This window comes from Oncorhynchus nerka, linkage group LG25, assembly GCF_034236695.1.
Source record: "Oncorhynchus nerka isolate Pitt River linkage group LG25, Oner_Uvic_2.0, whole genome shotgun sequence".
In the NCBI taxonomy this organism is placed as follows: Eukaryota; Metazoa; Chordata; class Actinopteri; order Salmoniformes; family Salmonidae; genus Oncorhynchus; species Oncorhynchus nerka.
This window is the reverse complement of record NC_088420.1, coordinates 4,838,846-4,853,764: the sequence shown is the minus strand read 5'-3', so window position 1 is coordinate 4,853,764 and position 14,919 is coordinate 4,838,846. Positions and strand designations below refer to the sequence as shown.

The window sequence follows — 14,919 nt, the reverse complement described above, 5'->3', positions numbered from 1 at the left end:
GCTACCCTCCCTTTACCCTTCAACCTGCTACAGCCCCTTTACCCTTCAACCTGCTACAGCCCCTTTACCCTTCAACCTGCTACAGCCCCCCTTTACCCTTCAACCTGCTACAGCCCCTTTACCCTTCAACCTGCTACAGCCCCTTTACCCTTCAACCTGCTACAGCCCCTTACCCTTCAACCTGCTACAGCCCCTTTACCCTTCAACCTGCTACAGCCCCTTTACCCTTCAACCTGCTACAGCCCCTTTACCCTTCAACCTGCTACAGCCCCTTTACCCTTCAACCTGCTACAGCCCCTTTACCCTAACAGCCCCTTTTCAACCTTCAACCTGCTACAGCCCCTTTACCCTTCAACCTGCTTTACCCTTCAACCTGCCCCTTTACCCTTCAACCTGCTACAGCCCCTTGACCCTTCAACCTGCTACAGCCCCTTGACCCTTCAACCTGCTTGACCCTTCAACCTGCCCCCCTTGACCCCCTTCAACCTGCTACAGCCCCTTTACCCTTCAACCTGCTACAGCCCCTTGACCCTTCAACCTGCTACAGCCCCTTGACCCTTCAACCTGCTTCAACCTGCTACAGCCCCCCTTGACCCTTCAACCTGCTACAGCCCCTTTACCCTTCAACCTGCCAGCCCTTTACCCTTCAACCTGCTACAGCCCCTTTACCCTTCAACCTGCCAGCCCCTTACTTCAACCTTCAACCTGCCTGCTACAGCCCCTTTACCCTTCAACCTGCTACAGCCCCTTGACCCTTTACCCTTCAACCTGCTACAGCCCCTTTACCCTTCAACCTGCTACAGCCCCTTTAACCCTTCAACCTGCTACAGCCCCTTGACCCTTCAACCTGCTGCTACAGCCCCTTGACCCTTCAACCTGCTACAGCCCCTTTACCCTTCAACCTGCTACAGCCCCTTTACCCTTCAACCTGCTACAGCCCCTTGACCCTTCAACCTGCTACAGCCCCTTGACCCTTCAACCTGCTACAGCCCTTCAACCTGCTACAGCCCCTTTACCCTTCAACCTGCTACAGCCCCTTGACCCTTCAACCTGCTACAGCCCCTTCAACCTGACCCTTCAACCTGCTACAGCCCCTTGACCCTTCAACCTGCTACAGCCCCTTTACCCTTCAACCTGCTACAGCCCCTTTACCCTTCAGCCCCTTTACACAGCCCCTTGACCCTTCCTTCTGATATCTGATATTTAACTGTATAGATCTTTTCCCCATCACTGCTATTTTCCTGATGGGGCTCAGGTCAAATGTATTGCACTATATAGGTAATAGTGTTTTGGTCTAATAGTTCTGGTCTAGTGCACTATATAGGGAATATTGTTCTGGTTCTGGTCTAAATTATTGCACTATATAGGGAATATTGTTCTGGTCTAAAGTAGTGCACTATATAGGGAATATTGTTCTGGTCTAAAGTAGTGCACTATATAGGGAATAGGGTTCTGGTCTAAAGTAGTGCACTATATAGGGAATAGGGACCTGGTCTAAAGTAGTGCACTATAGTAGTAGGGAATAGGGTTCTGGTCTAAAGTAGTGCACTATATAGGGAATATTGTTCTGGTCTAAAGTAGTGCACTATATAGGAATAGGGCTCTGGTCTAAAGTAGTGCACTATATAGGGAATAGGGCTCTGGTCTATATAGGGAATAGGGTTTTGGTCTATAGGAATAGTTCTGGTCTACTATATAGGGAATAGGGTTTTGGTCTATAGTAGTGCACTATATAGGGAATAGGGTTCTGGTCTATAGTAGTGCACTATATAGGGAATAGGGTTTTGGTCTATAGTAGTGCACTATATAGGGAATAGGGTTCTGGTCTAAAGTATTGCACTATATAGGGAATATTGTTCTGGTCTAAAGTAGTGCACTATATAGGGAATAGGGTTCTGGTCTAAAGTAGTGCACTATATAGGGAATAGGGACCTGGTCTAAAGTAGTGCACTATATAGGGAATAGGGTTCTGGTCTAAAGTAGTGCACTATATAGGGAATAGGGTTCTGGTCTAAAGTAGGGAATGGGTTCAAAGTAGTGCTATATAGGGAATAGGGTTCTGGTCTAAAGTAGTGGTCTAAAGTAGTGCTATATAGGGAATAGGGTTTTGGTCTAAAGTAGTACTATATAGGGAATAGGGTTCTGGTCTAAAGTAGTGCTATATAGGGAATAAAGTAGGTTCTGGTCTAAAGTAGTGCACTATATAATAGGGTTTTGGTCTAATAGGGACCTGGTCTAAAGTAGTGGTCTATAGTAGGGGGTTCTGGTCTAATAGGGTTCTGGTCTAAAGTAGTGCACTATATAGGGAATAGGGTTCTGGTCTAAAGTAGTGCACTATATAGGGAATAGGGTTCTGGTCTAATAGGAATAGGGTTCTGGTCTAAAGTAGTGCACTATATAGGGAATAGGGAAAGTAGTGCCTGGGAATAGGGTTCTGGTCTAAAGTAGTGCACTATATAGGGAATAGGGTTCTGGTCTAAAGTAGTGCACTATATAGGGAATAGGGTTCTGGTCTAAAGTAGTGCACTATATAGGGAATAGGTCTCTGGTCTAAAGTAGTGCACTATATAGGGAATAGGTCTCTGGTCTAAAGTAGTGCACTATATAGGGAATAGGTCTCTGGTCTAAAGTAGTGCACTATATAGGGAATGGTGCTCTGGTCTAAAGTAGTGCACTATATAGGGAATAGGGACCTGGTCTAAAGTAGTGCATTATATAGGGAATAGGGCTCTGGTCTAAAGTAGTGCACTATATAGGGAATAGGGTTCCATAGGGTTCTGGTCTAAAGTAGTGCACTATATTGGGAATAGGGTGCCATTTGGGATGTAGGCTCTGCCTCCTGGTCTGAATAGTTCCATAGGGTTCTGGTCTAAAGTAGTGCACTATATTGGGAATAGGGTGCAGTCCTGGTCTGAACAGTGAGTTGACCATGAAAGGGTTTTGAACTTAAGCATCGTAAAGACAACCCCCCTATCTTCCTCCCCCTCTCCCCCTCCCATCTTCCTCCCCTCTCCCCCCCCTCCCATCTTCATCCCCCCCTCTTCTCCCCCTTCTTCCCCCCCTCCTCAGAAGCCCTCCCCCTCCACCCCTCTCCCCCTCCTCAGAAGGCTTTTCCTCCCCTATACACAAAGGTCTGGTACTATGCGGGGAAACGGGAAGCATTGGTTTGTGGTTTTGGAAAGAAGCCACATAGTTCAGTCGGCCTCCTCGACCACATGTCTTTTAGAAACCAACTGGTTGTTGTTACTACTAGTCTGGAGACTAAATCATCCCCCCCCCGAGTCACACTAACATGATGGACAGGCAAGCTTCTTCACATACAGTGTGGCAAAAAAGTATTTAGTCAGCCACCAATTGTGCAAGTTCTCCCACTTAAAAAGATGAGATAGGCCTGTAATTGTCATCATAGGTACACTTCAACTATGACAGACAAAATGAGAAAAAAATCCAGAAAAACACATTGTAGGATTTTTAATGAATTTATTTGCAAATTATGGTGGAAAATAAGTATTTGGTCAATAACAAAAGTTTATCTCAATACTTTGTTATATACCCTTTGTTGGCAATGACAGAGGTCAAACGTTTTCTGTAAGTCTTCACAAGGTTTTCACACACTGTTGCTTGTATTTGGCTATGCAGATCTCCTCCATGCAGATCTCCTCTAGAGCAGTGATGTTTTGGGGCTGTTGCTGGGCAACACAGACTTTCAACTCCCTCCTTTACTGATACCAAGTTCAAACAGGTGCCATTAATACAGGTAACGAGTGGAGGACAGAGGAGCCTCTTAAAGGAGAAGTTTTAGGTCTGTGAGAGCCTGAAATCTTGCTTGTTTGTAGGTGACCAAATACTTATTTTCCACCATAATTTTAAAATAAATTCATAAAAAATGTATCCTTTATTTAACCAGGCTAGTCAATTAAGAACTAATGACAGCCTGGCAGCCTCCTGTTGCTACGGGGGCTGAGATAAAATAAATACAAATAAATTAAGCAGACACCGGCACAAATACAACAGGTCTGACAAACTGGGTGTTGGGGGGGGGTGGTGTAGTATAACAGCAGGTCTGACAAACAGGGATGCTGGTCCTTGTTGACTCCAATGCTTCCCACAGTTGTGTCATGTTGGCTGGATGTCCTTTGGGTGGTGGACCATTCTTGATACACACAGGAAACTGTTGAGCTTGAAAAACCCAGCAGCGTTGCAGTTCTTGACACAAACCGGTGCGCCTGTCACCTACTACCATACCCCCCCGTTCAAAGGCACTGAAATATCTTGTCTTGCCCATTCACCCTCTGAATGTCACTGATACACAATCCTTGAATCGGCAAATGTTTTACAATCCATGTGTGGAAAGCTCTGTGTGGAGAGACTTAACACAGAAAGACTCACAGCTGTAATCACTCTTAGAGACTCACCCAGAAAGACTCTCTAAAAGAAAGACAGCTGTAATCTCTGCCAGGGTATTGACTCCGGGTGTGAACAGGGCCTAAATTTACATATTTTGTACATTTGCTTTGTAATGTTTCTAAAACAATAAATGTATTCCTATTAAGAAGTGTTATATTTAATTTTATTTCAGTGTCTTTTAACCAAAATGGCACAGATGAGAGACCAACATTTTCACCTGCCCCTTTTAAAGGGGGGAGGTTACCGTGGTAACATGGTAGCAGAGTTCTCCCGAGCAGTTCAAACTCAAACAGTGAAAAACGATGTAAATATTCAAGAAACACAAGTACAAAGTTTCAATTCAGTAGTACTTTTTATGCCCGTGGTGCAGCGCTTCTAAAAATGAATGTTTCGCTCAGCTCTTCATGTGCACACGGCCCAGCCAGGCAGTGTTGCAGTGCGAGATGGGATACGTTCTAGGATTCATAGTTCATTTGACTTTTTAGAATTGTTTGATTCATTTACCAGCTATGAAACAAAACGGCAGAAATCCACCACTGCGGAAGTTAGTTTACTCGTTTACACGTGATCATACTTGACTCTTTTTTTTTTTTTTTTTTTTTATTCACAAATGCGAGTGAAATGTTCACGCTGGTTTATTCCTGACCCATGACGTCCGGAGAACATTCTTCCCAGAGTCTTGATGATCATCCAAATGCTTCCAGGTGCTTTTTTTTGGGCAAACTGGAGTCAAATATTTGGGGGATGACACTAGGTCCCATTTTATATGTGGCAAAAAAAAACAATCACTGCATTCCACAAAAAATAGTTTTTTGAGATACGAAGATGTTATTATACATTTAAATGAAACTGTTCCACAGAAATGTGCGTCTGAAAACCATAGCTGACACGCAGATCAGGAGAAATGGTAAGATAAAATTGGCGTTCCACCTGAAGCCTATTACCTGCCATTTCATGTGAGTTGTGGTAGGATGCCAGTAGGAGCGGGAGGAGGAGGGTTCAGTCATTTTCTTTTTAAACTGATGGTTATATCTTGATCTTTTAAAAAAATTTGTCCAATCGATTGTTTGGAAGAACAGACTACTTTTGGTCGTCCAAGATTTTTGGGCACTGCTTGTGTCGTCGCGTGCACGAGTGTTGCAAAATAAATGTAGAAATCTCTATTATTCTGCTCGCGCGCGCCAACGAGCGTCTGCGTTGCCAAGGGCAAAAATAGAAGTCAGTTCTATTTCTGACGCAGATCGCGCTGCAAGTCCTGCCTCTCCCATCTCCTCATTGGTTTATAGAAGCAGGTACCCATGTGCCATCTCCTCATTGGTTATACTCATGTGGGTGACTGAAAGACGAACGCGGTCAGTGGAGGTGACACGGAACCTGAACCGGCTGCGCGCGTGCGCACCATTGTACATATATTTATTTTGTCCCCCCCCCCACACCAAACGTGTTAAAATATCAGAACAAACTCTGAACCAATTACATTAATTTGGGGACAGGTCGAAAATCATTAAACCTTTATGGCAATTTAGCTAGCTAGCTTGCACTTGCTAGCTAATTTGTCCTGGGATATAAACATTGAGTTGTTATTTTACCTGAAATGCACAAGGTCCTCTACTCCGACAATTAATCCACACACAAAACGGTCAACCGAATCGTTTCTAGTCCACTCTCCTCCTAGGCCTTTTCTTCTCTTGACTTTATATTGCGATTGGCAACTTTTCTAACTTTCATTTATGGTTTTGCTTTCTAAATACATGTTTTAAAAATGTCTTGATAATTTTTTATTTTTTTGCTCTCCATCCTTTGTGCCTTGTTGCTAGTGCCAACAGTGGTATCTGTGACAACCCAGGCTGTGTTTGGGAAGAGCTGTACACAGACAGGCAACATGGACGTCTGGGGATACTTTTTGTTCTAGAACTTTGTACGTGTTCTAATGACGATGTAACAGAGGAGATCCATGTCTGACAACATGTCCTCCTGAGTTTAACACAGCACGATTATAGTCGAGGTGAGACCATGCTGCCGTCAGAACTACAGTCTACTGGTAGACTGTCTCTACAAGACTGTGTTCAGTCTACTAGTGGTAGACTTCTCCATCCCATCTCCAAACTGCTAACCCCTGCAATGAAACTGAGGAGTAATACTTCATTAGTTATAGAAGCTAACCCCTATTCATTTATTATTATTATTATTATATATATATATATATATATATATATATTCTTTAATAGAGAGAGATTCCTTAGGATCTGTGTATTTTATGGAAAGCATTCCTCAATTTCCCACGTAAGCCTTCACTAACCCAAATTTCTCCTGGATAGGAAATTGCTGTCATATTTCAAGGGTTGCCTCACTTGAGTGTTTTTGATGTGTTTTGATTTGAGCCTTAAAAGAGCTCCCCAACTTCTAACAGCTGTTAGTTTGCAAGCCAGCGATGGGAAGGAGACCAAGAATGGAATGTTATTCTATATTTGATGTGGTGTTGGACCTAAATGCCAGTTTACCGGACACAGATTAGGCCTAATTTGAGTCATGGACTAAAATGCACTTTCTATGGAGATTCCCCAATTTTGAGCTTATAATTCTCTGCTCGTCGTTCGGTCTCTGTATAAGGCATCAACTGTAGGCATATTGCAGGCAGGGCTCTTTGTGAATGTATGCTGGGTTCAGAGCTGAGGAACATACCATAGTGTGTTATGACTCACTTTCTCTCATTTCATTGAGGATGTTTTGGTTGGTAACTATGTTATTGTGACAACCCTGTTCTATAGTTTCCATATATTTATATGTACATATTCTCATTCACCCCTTTTTGTGTGTATTAGGTGGTTGTTGTGGAATAGTTAGATTACTTGTTAGATATTACTGCACTGTTGGGAACTAGAAGCACAAGCATTTCGCTACACTCGCATTAACATCTGCCAACCATGTGTATGTGACCAATAAGGATGTGATTTTGAACAGGTGTGTGAGAGACCAGGTGTGTGTGTGTGTGTGTGTTGCAGGTCTAGATGCAGAGCTGTACTACGTGAGGGATGACGTGGTAAACCACTATGCTCTCTCCTTCATCCTGCCTGTACCCAGCGAGACCAACAGCCTGCACTTCACCTGGCGCTCCAAGGATAAGGTACACACACACACACACACACACAGACACACACACACACCACAGAGGACCAACCAGCTGTCTGATAGAGAATGTGGTGATGACATCACAGAGGACCAACCAGCTGTCTGATAGAGAATGTGGTGATGACATCACAGAGGACCAACCAGCTGTCTGAAAGAGAACGTGGTGATGACATCACAGAGGACCAACCAGCTGTCTGATAGAGAATGTGGTGATGACATCACAGAGGACCAACCACCTGTCTGATAGAGAATGTGGTGATGACATCAGAGGACCAACCAGCTGTCTGATAGAGAATGTGGTGATGACATCACAGAGGACCAACCAGCTGTCTGATAGAGAACGTGGGGATGACATCACAGAGGACCAACCAGCTGTCTGATAGAGAATGTGGGGATGACATCACAGAGGACCAACCAGCTGTCTGATAGAGAACGTGGGGATGACATCACAGAGGACCAACCAGCTGTCTGATAGAGAATGTGGTGATGACATCACAGAGGACCAACCACCTGTCTGATAGAGAATGTGGTGATGACATCACAGAGGACCAACCAGCTGTCTGATAGAGAATGTGGTGATGACATCACAGAGGACCAACCAGCTGTCTGATAGAGAATGTGGCGATGACATCACAGAGGACCAACCAGTTGCTTTCTACTATGTAGCGAGATGCAGGACCTGTTTCTATAGAAGACGGCCATTTTTATTCTCCGTTCTTAACTAACTCTTCAATATGCTTTTTAAAAGCCCGCTTTTCATATAGCCATATATTTGTAAGCAGAGACACGATCAATATGGGCACCGTCCAAAGTACGTACGTATGCTGAAATCATCAACGTTATTTTTTATGTGCTCTAGAGAAAACATGTACTTAGTTTTACCGGCATTCAGTACTCATTTCCAGTCAACGTTTTTCTGTGATACAAAGGCAGACTGTAGTTCAGAGAGCTAACTGTGGGGGGCGATATCATGCACGACAGTATCAAAGGTAGACTGTAGTTCAGAGAGCTAACTGTGGGGGGCGATATCATGCACAACAGTATCAGAGGTAGACTGTAGTTCAGAGAGCTAACTGTGGGGGGCGATATCATGCACGACAGTATCAAAGGTAGACTGTAGTTCAGAGAGCTAACTGTGGGGGGCGATATCATGCACAACAGTATCAGAGGTAGACTGTAGTTCAGAGAGCTAACTGTAGGGGGCGATATCATGCACGACAGTATCAAAGGCAGACTGTAGTTCAGAGAGCTAACTGTGGGGGGCGATATCATGCACGACAGTATCAAAGGTAGACTGTAGTTCAGAGAGCTAACTGTAGGGGGTGATATCATGCACGACAGTATCAGAGGTAGACTGTAGTTCAGAGAGCTAACTGTGGGGGCGATATCATGCACGACAGTATCAAAGGTAGACTGTAGTTCAGAGAGCTAACTGTGGGGGGCGATATCATGCACGACAGTATCAAAGGTAGACTGTAGTTCAGAGAGCTAACTGTAGGGGGTGATATCATGCACGACAGTATCAGACTGTAGTTCAGAGGGCTAACTGTGGGGGGTGATATCATGCACGACAGTATCAAAGGTAGACTGTAGTTCAGAGAGCTAACTGTGGGGGGTGATATTATGCACGACAGTATCAAAGGTAGACTGTAGTTCAGAGAGCTAACTGTGGGGGGTGATATCATGCACGACAGTATCAAAGGTAGACTGTAGTTCAGAGAGCTAACTGTAGGGGGTGATATCATGCACAACAGTATCAGAGGTAGACTGTAGTTCAGAGAGCTAACTGTGGGGGGCGATATCATGCACGACAGTATCAAAGGTAGACTGTAGTTCAGAGAGCTAACTGTGGGGGGCAATATCATGCACGACAGTATCAAAGGTAGACTGTAGTTCAGAGAGCTAACTGTGGGGGGCGATATCATGCACGACAGTATCAAAGGTAGACTGTAGTTCAGAGAGCTAACTGTGGGGGGCGATATCATGCACGACAGTATCAGAATACAAGTGTAGGTTAAATATTATGCACATTGAGTTCTATCTGTGAGGTCGTGTTTAAACCAGTGACATGTAGCCCGGTCTTGGCCAATTGAGGAAAGCCTCTGAATTAGCAGGGAGTGATCGACGGTATGGAAAGCCTCTGAATTAGCAGTGAGTGATCGACGGTATGGAAAGCCTCTGAATTAGCAGTGAGTGATCGACGGTATGGAAAGCCTCTGAATTAGCAGTGATCGACGGACATGGAAAGCCCCTGAATTAGCAGTGAGTGATCGACGGTATGGAAAGCCTCTGAATTAGCAGTGAGTGATCGACGGTATGGAAAGCCTCTGAATTAGCAGGGAGTGATCGACGGTATGGAAAGCCTCTGAATTAGCAGGGAGTGATCGACGGTATGGAAAGCCTCTGAATTAGCAGGGAGTGATCGACGGTATGGAAAGCCTCTGAATTAGCAGTGAGTGATCGACGGTATGGAAAGCCTCTGAATTAGCAGGGAGTGATCGACGGTATGGAAAGCCTCTGAATTAGCAGTGAGTGATCGACGGTACGGAAAGCCTCTGAATTAGCAGTGAGTGATCGACGGTACGGAAAGCCTCTGAATTAGCAGGGAGTGATCGACGGTACGGAAAGCCTCTGAATTAGCAGTGAGTGATCGACGGTATGGAAAGCCTCTGAATTAGCAGGGAGTGATCGACGGTATGGAAAGCCTCTGAATTAGCAGGGAGTGATCGACGGTATGGAAAGCCTCTGAATTAGCAGGGAGTGATCGACGGTATGGAAAGCCCCTGAATTAGCAGTGAGTGATCGACCTCTGGTATGGAAAGCCTCTGAATTAGCAGGGAGTGATCGACGGTATGGAAAGCCTCTGAATTAGCAGGGAGTGATCGACCTCTGAATTAGTGATGGAAAGCCCTGAATTAGCAGTGAGTGATCGACGGTATGGAAAGCCTCTGAATTAGCAGTGAGTGATCGACGGTATGGAAAGCCTCTGAATTAGCAGTGAGTGATCGACGGTATGGAAAGCCTCTGAATTAGCAGGGAGTGATCGACGGTATGGAAAGCCTCTGAATTAGCAGGGAGTGATCGACGGTATGGAAAGCCCCTGAATTAGCAGTGAGTGATCGACGGTATGGAAAGCCTCTGAATTAGCAGTGAGTGATCGACGGTATGGAAAGCCTCTGAATTAGCAGGGAGTGATCGACGGTATGGAAAGCCTCTGAATTAGCAGGGAGTGATCGACGGTATGGAAAGCCTCTGAATTAGCAGGGAGTGATCGACGGTATGGAAAGCCTCTGAATTAGCAGGGAGTGATCGACGGTATGGAAAGCCTCTGAATTAGCAGTGAGTGATCGACGGTATGGAAAGCCTCTGAATTAGCAGGGAGTGATCGACGGTATGGAAAGCCTCTGAATTAGCAGGGAGTGATCGACGGTATGGAAAGCCTCTGAATTAGCAGGGAGTGATCGACGGTATGGAAAGCCTCTGAATTAGCAGGGAGGGAAGCACAATGTTGCCTTTTATCCGTACAGTCAACATCATTGATAACTAGGGAAGCAACAGAGATGGAGCTACAACCTGGGCTTAAACCTGACTGATGTACATTTTTAGAATACAGTTCAAAGATTCTAATATTTTAGCAAGAAGGTTTAGAAACGGGGCGGATAATGATTCAGGTCACAAAGGTCTAGACCTACGTGTAGGTGCAGGACGTGGTCCGCCTGCCAAACCTTGTACCAGATATAATCAGCAGGTTAGAAATATGGGTGAACCATCAGTCAAAGGGGCAGAGAGCTGCAGTAACAATGAATGTAGCATATCAGTGGATTTAAAAAATATAGTTTTATAAGCAAGGCATCTAGGACTGGCCACCCCACATAGCCTGGTTCCTCTCTAGGTTTATAATCTCTACCCGGCACAGCCAGAAGAGGACTGGCCACCCCACATAGCCTGGTTCCTCTCTAGGTTTATAATCTCTACCCGGCACAGCCAGAAGAGGACTGGCCACCCCACATAGCCTGGTTCCTCTCTAGGTTTATAATCTCTACCCGGCACAGCCAGAAGAGGACTGGCCACCCCACATAGCCTGGTTCCTCTCTAGGTTTATAATCTCTACCCGGCACAGCCAGAAGAGGACTGGCCACCCCACATAGCCTGGTTCCTCTCTAGGTTTATAATCTCTACCCGGCACAGCCAGAAGAGGACTGGCCACCCCACATAGCCTGGTTCCTCTCTAGGTTTATAATCTCTACCCGGCACAGCCAGAAGAGGACTGGCCACCCCACATAGCCTGGTTCCTCTCTAGGTTTATAATCTCTACCCGGCACAGCCAGAAGAGGACTGGCCACCCCACATAGCCTGGTTCCTCTCTAGGTTTATAATCTCTACCCGGCACAGCCAGAAGAGGACTGGCCACCCCACATAGCCTGGTTCCTCTCTAGGTTTCTTCCTAGGTTTTGGCCTTTCTAGGGAGTTTTTCCTAGCCACCGTGCTTCTACACCTGCATTGCTTGCTGTTTGGGGTTTTAGGCTGGGTTTCTGTACAGCACTTTGAGATATCAGCTGATGTACGAAGGGCTATATAAATACATTTGATTTGATTTGATCTAGCACATCAGATAGTATTTTTTTTTTTAAATTTTAAGGATATTTTTTCTCCCCAATTTCGTCATATCCAATTGGTAGTTAGTCTTGTCTCATCGCTGCATCTCCAATACAGACTCGGGAGAGGCAACAGTCGAGAGCTGTCTCGCTGCCCTGTCTCGCTGCCCTGTCTCGCTGCCGTGCTGTCTCGCTGCCCTGCTGTCTCGCTGCCCTGCTGTCTCGCTGCCCTGCCGTCTCGCGGGACGCCAGTCTATAGGCCACACACACACACACACACACACACACACTGATCGTCCTCTCCTCTCCTGCAGGTTGATTACCAGATGGGTTTCCATGTGGACAACCCTGCAGCTATGAACCAACCACAGAGCAACATCTCTACCCAGGGGGAGGTGCCTCGCACAGCCTCAGGTCTGTCAACCAATCAGCACTTCCTGATATATTCACACCCCTGGTCTATTTCCATGTTGTGTTACAGCCTGACTTTAACTATGGGTGAAATTAGCACTCAAAAACCCCATAATGTCACAGTGGATTTATGTTTTTCGATATGTTTATACATGTGAAATGAGTCGTTAAATATTCAACCTCTTTGTTTTGTTTATGTCATGTCTAAATATAAGTTCAGGAGTAAAAATGTGCTTTAACGAGTCACATGATAAGTTGCACGGACTCACTCTTGTGTTCAATAATAGTGTTGATCATGATTTTTCAATGACTACCTCATCTCTGTACCCCACACATACAATTATCTGGAAGGTCCCTCATCTCTGTACCCCACACATACAATTATCTGGAAGGTTCCCTCATCTCTGTACCACACACATACAATTATCTGGAAGGTCCCTCATCTCTGTACCCCACACATACAATTATCTGGAAGGTCCCTCATCTCTGTACCACACACATACAATTATCTGGAAGGTCCCTCATCTCTGTACCACACACATACAATTATCTGTCAGGTCCCTCATCTCTGTACCCCACACATACAATTATCTGTCAGGTCCCTCAGTCGAGCAGTGAATTTCAAACACACATTCAACCACAAAGACCAGGGAGGTTTTCCAATGTCTTGCAAAGAAGGACACCTATTGTTCGATAGGAAAAGTTATTAATTACACTTTGGATGATGTGTCAATACACCCAGTCACTACAAAGATACAGGCGTCCTTCCTAACTCAGTGTATCAATACACCCAGTCACTACAAAGATACAGGCGTCCTTCCTAACTCAGTGTATCAATACACCCAGTCACTACAGAGATACAGGCGTCCTTCCTAACTCAGTGTATCAATACACCCAGTCACTACAAAGATACAGGCGTCCTTCCTAACTCAGTGTATCAATACACCCAGTCACTACAGAGATACAGGCGTCCTTCCTAACTCAGTGTATCAATACACCCAGTCACTACAGAGATACAGGCGTCCTTCAGGCGTCCTTCCTAACTCAGTGTATCAATACACCCAGTCACTACAAAGATACAGGCGTCCTTCCTAACTCAGTGTATCAATACACCCAGTCACTACAGAGATACAGGCGTCCTTCCTGACTCAGTGTATCAATACACCCAGTCACTACAGAGATACAGGCGTCCTTCCTAACTCAGTGTATCAATACACCCAGTCACTACAGAGATACAGGCGTCCTTCCTAACTCAGTGTATCAATACACCCAGTCACTACAGAGATACAGGCGTCCTTCCTAACTCAGTGTATCAATACACCCAGTCACTACAAAGATACAGGCGTCCTTCCTGACTCAGTGTATCAATACACCCAGTCACTACAAAGATACAGGCGTCCTTCCTAACTCAGTGTATCAATACACCCAGTCACTACAAAGATACAGGCGTCCTTCCTGACTCAGTGTATCAATACACCCAGTCACTACAAAGATACAGGCGTCCTTCCTGACTCAGTGTATCAATACACCCAGTCACTACAAAGATACAGGCGTCCTTCCTAACTCAGTGTGTCAATACACCCAGTCACTACAAAGATACAGGCGTCCTTCCTAACTCAGTGTATCAATACACCCAGTCACTACAAAGATACAGGCGTCCTTCCTAACTCAGTGTGTCAATACACCCAGTCACTACAAAGATACAGGCGTCCTTCCTAACTCAGTGTATCAATACACCCAGTCACTACGAAGATACAGGCGTCCTTCCTAACTCAGTTGCTGGAGAGGAAGGAAACCGCTCAGGGATTTCACCATGGGGCCAATGGTGACTTTAAAACAGAGTTGAATGGTTCAGCCTGTTTTCCAACAGACACTGGGAGATGAATTCACCTTTCAGCAGGACAATAACTTAAAACACAAGGCCAAAATATACACTGGAGTTGCTTACCAAGGAGATAGTGACTGTTCCTGAGTTACAGTTTTGACTTAAATAAACTTTTAAATCTATGTCAAGACCTGAAAATAGTTGTCTGGCAATGATCAACAACCAATTTGGCAGAGCTTGAAGAATGTTGAAAAGAATAATGGTCAAATGTCGCACAATCCAGGTGTGGAACTATCTTTAGAGACTCACCCAGAAAGACACACAGCTGTAATCACTGCCAAAAGTGCTTCTATAAAGTATTGAATCAGGGGTGTGAATACTTATGTAAAATGAGATATTTCTGCATTTATTTTTCAATACATTTGCCTTATAAAACATGTTTTCACTTTGTCGTTAGGGATAATTGTGTGTAGATGGGTGGGAGAGAATATTTAATTTAATCCATCTTGAATTCAGGCTCAAACTATGTGGAATAAGTCAAGGGGGTCAATA

The 14,919-nt window shown here is 44.9% G+C and overlaps 1 protein-coding gene across 2 annotated transcripts in view; it reads left to right on the top strand.

Moving 5' to 3' along the window:
* LOC135564482 (tyrosine-protein kinase RYK-like) overlaps positions 1 to 14,919 on the top strand; it is a 159,998-nt gene that overhangs the window by 49,038 nt on the left and 96,041 nt on the right. For both annotated transcript variants that reach the window (XM_065009493.1, XM_065009492.1), the window contains exons 2-3: positions 7,410 to 7,531; positions 12,446 to 12,545. In XM_065009493.1, coding sequence (XP_064865565.1) covers positions 7,410 to 7,531; positions 12,446 to 12,545 — 222 coding nt within the window. The remainder of the gene's footprint in view (positions 1 to 7,409; positions 7,532 to 12,445; positions 12,546 to 14,919) is intronic.